This window comes from Pyxicephalus adspersus, chromosome 1, assembly GCF_032062135.1.
Source record: "Pyxicephalus adspersus chromosome 1, UCB_Pads_2.0, whole genome shotgun sequence".
Classification (NCBI taxonomy): domain Eukaryota; kingdom Metazoa; phylum Chordata; class Amphibia; order Anura; family Pyxicephalidae; genus Pyxicephalus; species Pyxicephalus adspersus.
In genome coordinates, this window is record NC_092858.1 from 103,144,051 (window position 1) to 103,150,331 (window position 6,281).

The 6,281-nt window shown below is 39.9% G+C and overlaps 1 protein-coding gene across 1 annotated transcript in view; it reads left to right on the plus strand.

Annotated features, from left to right (window-relative positions):
• Positions 1 to 446: 446 nt before the first annotated feature.
• The window catches only part of RNPEP (arginyl aminopeptidase), a gene marked incomplete in the record, with an annotated part of 24,203 nt that continues 18,368 nt past the window's right edge, over positions 447 to 6,281 (plus strand). The window contains 4 exon segments of the mRNA XM_072421915.1: positions 447 to 844; positions 4,179 to 4,319; positions 5,162 to 5,307; positions 5,400 to 5,516. Coding sequence (XP_072278016.1) covers positions 485 to 844; positions 4,179 to 4,319; positions 5,162 to 5,307; positions 5,400 to 5,516 — 764 coding nt within the window.

Below are 6,281 nucleotides of genomic sequence, written 5' to 3' on the forward strand. Positions count from 1 at the left end.
CTCCCTCGCTAATATTATGCCGCAAAATCTCCATCACCAGCAACATCTGTGTATACTTGTCTACAAAAGGAAGCCAACTCCAGCATGGCCTTCCAATAGTTAAATAGCGCAATATTCTAGAGGTCTATAGTTCATGAAAAAGAGGAACAATGGAGGAAGAGCTATGGGACAGAGGGATTTGGTTCCTAATGATTTGGGTCAAGTAGCGCGGTGGCTCAGTGGTTAGCACTCAGGCCTTTGCAGCGCTAAATCCCAGATCCATTATCCGCATGGAGTCTGCAGTTACATTAATCGGCAGCTAGTGCTATGACTTTGTACAGCGCTGTGTTATATGTTGGCGCTATATAAATGCTGTAATACCATGGCACTGTAGTCTCATTAGACTATACATGACTAGGGTTAGGACCCAGCAGGATACAGCCAGGCTCGCTCTATCTGCACAGGGACGAGCTTCTCCTCCTATAATCATTCGTTCCCCGGCACCATGAGCGGAGGAAGGTTGGTGGAAGATGCGGCCACGGCCTCCAGTTACCGAGACTTCCAGGTGGAACACTTCCATCTGGAACTTCAGGTGGACACCCAGGCCAGGAAGCTGAGCGGCTCCGAGAAGCTTGACCTGCGGGTGCTCAGAGACAGCAAAGAGCTGAGGCTGGACTCCTATGAGAGCCTGACTATAAACCGGGTATGGGAAGAGCTGGGTGCCGGGGAGCGGAGAGAGCTGCCATGGCAACATCAACCCTTCACCAGCTATGGCACTGTCACTGCCATCACAATGCCCGAGCTTGTGCCAGCTGGTACCGAACTACACATCACCATAGAGTACGAGGTCGGGAACAATCCAGGGGTGAGTTATCTACAAAGCTGGGTCATGGTCAGGCAACATCTAATGCCCATGATATTGTCACATCTACTCTGGAATAAAATCTGGTATATATTATAGACCTAGAAAAACAAAAATCCCAGTTTTTAGATATGTCATTTCTTCCCCTGCAGTTACCATCACTTGTGTGAACTTTGCTTTCATAACTATTGTTGCTGACTTGGTAATTTCACTTCCATATAGACATGTTGATGATTCAACAGATTTAACCAGGTTGGGATGTGCCAGGAAAACAGAGATTCTGTACTTTCTTATATTGCACAAAACCTATAAGTATGGTGGAGGGGAAGCATTCTCTGCATGGTTTCCAGGTTAGAGGACTGATTTAGGAGGTTACTTTACCTATAGGTGACCCCCATGGAAAGAGTTAGACTCTAGTGCAGTGTTTCTGCATTAGGTTTTAGGGTTTCCCTGAGCAAAGAACAATTTCTGCCTCTCAGGTCGGTTTAGGTGACACCAATCGGCTATCTGTATCGGCGGCATTCTTCCCACAGGCCAGCAATTTAAAAGACATTCCTCCCACTGACAACCACACTAATGTACTGCACGTTGTGATATAATAAATATAATTTAAAAAATTTGCATGTTGTGAATATATTAAACGATTACGACCGATCAACGATTATGCACGATTATATTTGAACGATCGTATTGTGCACAATTCTGTACTTGCTATAACAATACGACCGTTAAATTATAATACACCAATAGTGTCCACACGCTAGATACAATCGTTTGAACGATGCAGGGAGTGACATGTAAAGGAGAAAGTGTATTGTAGAAACATGCAGGATCACTGAACGACCGTACACAGGATAGATAGTGAACGATTGTCGGCCAATCAGATCCGCTGTGGCGGTCGCTCATTTCCAACGACAATCCTAGTTCGTCAGTGTCGTTGGTCACCTTATGGTGAACGTTTCCAACGATAAATATTGGAAGTGTGTACACAGCTTAAGACCTGAAAATTATTTCATGGGTTCCCCCATGTGAAAAAGTTTGAGAAAGGCTGCTTTAGTGGTTTAAATGGACAACAACTTTATAGGCAAAATTACAACACCTTTACTTAGTATTTGGTAAACATTTCTTTTAAAGAACAATTAGATCAGCAGAAATTCCTTTCTGTAAAGCTTGCAGATAAGTTCCAACCTCTCGAACAGATATACAAATGGAAAGAAATGAAGATAGTGGAAAAAGGTTTTTTTTGGCACAAAATTGTATTAGGTTTACAATCAAACAAAATGTGAAATTTCAACACAAGTACAGTCCACGCCCCATAATTAGCCATGGGGTTGGTAGAGCCTAGTGCTAAGTAAATACCTCCTATATAGTTTAAATGGTTTGCAACCCTGGGTATGCGGAAGATATGTGAAGAACTACCCAGATATTTGTCTTCTGCTTTCACAGTTTAACTTCATTGGAGATAGCCCTTGGATAACTGTAATTCTCCCATATCTCTATATAAAGGTTGCCATTGATCATATTTTATTTGGGTGGCTACAACAAGATAAATATATTATGGGAGTAAGAGATCTATATACATGATCTACATATCTTACTTTTGTTTCACCTACTTTATTATCTCCAACTTACCATTCTTAGAAAACATTCACTTAGTATAATATGATGGCGCTATATAAATACTGTTTAATAATAATAATGGCTTTACATTCGGCTGCTGCTCCATGCTGTGAAAGGGGTAGGAGATTAAACCAAACCTGAACCGGGAAAGCACAGGTTAGCTGTACACGTAGGCTTTTAAAATGCTTTTCACTAAACCCAGAATTGTAAAATTTGGATAACTTTTGAGTTTTGTACTTTCCACTTTATTGCATGAGCCTAAATAAGTTGTAAACACTTCATATCCTGATCATTTCTTATCAGCTTTTACATACTCTAGTCCACTAATTGGAAAGATTCAATAACTGAAATATCCTCAATAAATGTATAACATTTTCTCAACTCTGCAACAATTTATCAAGCTTGCAGTGCCCTTTGGGACTCATTTTTGCTGTGACAGGTGTTTTGCCTAGATATCTATCTCTCTTCTAGACAGTCTGGCTACTTGAAGTTTGTACTTTACCCTCATGTCTTATGTATAGCAATTCTTGGTCCATCACATATTCTAGTCATTAGTCTAGTACAGGGGTGGGCAAACTCTGGTCTTTAGGTCAAATACGGCCTAGCCAGTAATTCGTTCCGGCCTAATGCCCCCCTGGTTGATCTGGCCTAATCCCGGCTGGCAGGGGTCGGCAACCCGCGGCTCCGGAGCCACATGCAGCTCTTGAGCCTTCTTGTTATCCTCCCTATGTACCGCAGCAGGCGTTAACACTTTCGCCACCAGGGTAAAGGGACATTCCCTCCCCTCCCTATGCATTGCGGAGGAGAGAGATTTCCTTTCAGAGGCGTTCCCTCTCCTCCGTATGTATTGCGGAGAAAGGAAATTTCTTTCAGGGGCGATCCTGGTGGGCGGCGGAGCCATCAGTGCGGGACTCGAGAGAGAGTCAGGCCTATTGTGCCTTCTTGACCTCATAAAATGGCCTAGTAGCAAAAAAAGTTTGCTGACCCCACCTCTGCTACTTTCCAGTGGCAGAGGTGGTGAAGTTGCGTCTTTTTGGTCACTGCCCACAGTAGACCCAGGCAGTGTTTCTCATATGCCCCACTATTGCTTTGGCAGCAAACATCTTGCTTCTCTAATGTAAACCTTTATGAAAAAAGTGTTGTATCCAAGTATGTGCCATATTTCAGATCCAGTATTTAACAAAGCAGAACTAATAAACGTATACTTTCACCTAAATCTTTATCTGAATGGAGTCACTGATCACGATTAATTAGGCTCAAATATCCTCAATGAATTTATAAAATTTACTTATCTGCAACTGCAATTCAACTCTTGTTCTGCAATGTCTCAGAAAGTACTGACGTTATTGGACAGCCCATCAAGTAGCATTTTCAAAAGGAAAGCTTCTATAGACATGAAAAGAGTAAATGGGAGATTGAATTGTATAGGCACCTGACTAGCTTTAGATTTAGCTTGATCAAAAAACTGGCATTTGCATCTGATTATTAATTAGGTACTGTGTAAAAGTGATTTATCAATATACTGTTTGTATGAACTTAGGGACTGGTATACAATTAGATATCAAAGAGCTGAGCATTTAAACACAATGCCATTCACATCACTAAAGACAGTATAGATTTAATCTCTAGAGTTATAAGTAAAGATATTTTACCAAAAACTGTTTATCTGTGTGTTTTATAGGTTTTATGTTATATAATTCTATTGATCTACCCACAGGTATGCTGGCTGGAACCAGAGCAGACAGCTGGAAAGAAGAAACCTTACATGTATACACAGGGTCAAGCTGTTTTAAACCGCTGCTTTTTTCCATGTTTTGACACACCTGCTGTTAAAAGCACCTATTCAGCAAATATAAAGGTAAGTACAGGAATAGCATCCATCCATCTCCAAATGTCTTACAAGGAGGAGAAACTACCTGGAAAAGCATTGTGAATAACAAGCCTGCAACTTTGGGTGTACCCTACATAGAGTTTCTGGATTATGAGCAGTGCAAAAGGCTTCTATCCCAAAGGCCCGTGGGGGTGAATAAAATAAAGGGTACATTTTTTCCAGGAGATCAGCAATGGCAACCTTTATATTCTTCAATATAAGCGATATTGTGCCTAATTAAATTAGCAATCACAATACAAATGCAAAGTCCCTTACTTAATGGTTTTTACAACCATCACATGCAATTTGAGAAGTATTTACTGCTGCATACAATTTAATTCCAAAATCAAACACTGTATTTCCAATTCTTTAGCTTTGTGTGTTTTTTTATCTATAAAGACTACCCTGCAAACTAGGAGAATGTAGGGCAGCATGGTGGCTCAGGGGTTAGCACTCTTGCCTTTCCAGCCAGGACACTATCTGCATGGAGTTTGCAAGTTCTCCCCGTGTATGCGTGGGTTTCCTCCGGGTACTCCGGTTTCCTCCCACATCCCAAAAACATGCAGTTAGGTTAATTGGCTTCCCCCATAATTGACCTTAGACTACATTAACGACGTATGACTATAGTAGGGACATTAGATTGTGAGCTCCTTTGAGGGACAGTTAGTGACACCACTATGGACTTTGTACAGCGCTGCGTAATATGATGGCGCTATATAAATACTGTGTAAGATTAATAATGTAATACATGCCTGTTAATCATTTATATTAACTTATCCTGGTGGACACGACACAGCTTTCATAGTAAACATTTATGCATGTGATTGCAGGTTCCTGAGGGTTTTACAGCAATTATGAGTGCCAACAACTGGGATCGTAATGGTGATACATTCATTTTTCAAATGACACAACCTATTCCTTCTTACCTTGTTGCTCTAGTAGTTGGCGATATTGTTTCTGCAGAAGTGGGACCAAGGTATGGATCAAGTACATTTAACCACAGCTATATTTTTCTGCAGGCTTTTTACTATTTTGCATTTAAACTCTAAACACCTCTTGTGTATTAAGGAGCCGGGTTTGGGCAGAACCATGCTTGATTGAAGCTGCCAAAAAAGAATATGATGGTGTAATAGAGGAGTTCTTGACTGTAGGTGAAAAACTATTTGGACCATATGTATGGGGCAGGTGAGCTTTTGTCATTTTGTTTTCGAGTGAAAAGTATATTACTTTTATGTGTATAATGTTTTAGGCTAGGTTAAAAAACACTGTGCATGTAAGTTGTTTTCATTATATACAGATATATCAAAGCAATTTCCCAATTATTTTTTTTAAATATTTTTAAAGTATTTTTTAATATTTTTTTTTAAGTGTGGTTCTATTACAGAGCACTTAACTATCCAGTCATGTCATGATCTGCCCCTCAAAGAGACTCGCAATCTTATTTGCCTAACATAACATAGCTTAAACTAAATTTTTTAGAAATTTGAATTAATCTACAAGTGTGTTTTTTGAGATCTGGGATATGAGAAGTAACCCATATGATTTATTTTTTTGTGCTTTGGGAGCTGTTATCACAGGTCCAGGACCATTATAGTTACAGTACAAACTGCTCAACTACTAAATGTAAATCTGGAAATGTTTAATACTGACCTTGGCCAATAGCGGCAACCCTACAAAAAGGGGAAAATGCAGTGACAAGCGTTCATATTTGCAAATTTGCTTGTTTTCTCTGGATGTGCTGAGTTGCTTATGTTTTTTTTAAATACAGTTAACTCTTTACTTTTTTTTATAAATGTATTTTTATTGAAAAGACATTAAACAAAAATAGCCAATCAATATGTAAGCAACAAACTTACAATAGTTACAGTAGAATGTAAGCTCTTCGGGGGAAAGATTCCTCTCCTCCTGTGTCACTGTCTGTATTCGTCTGTCATTTGCAACCCCTATTTA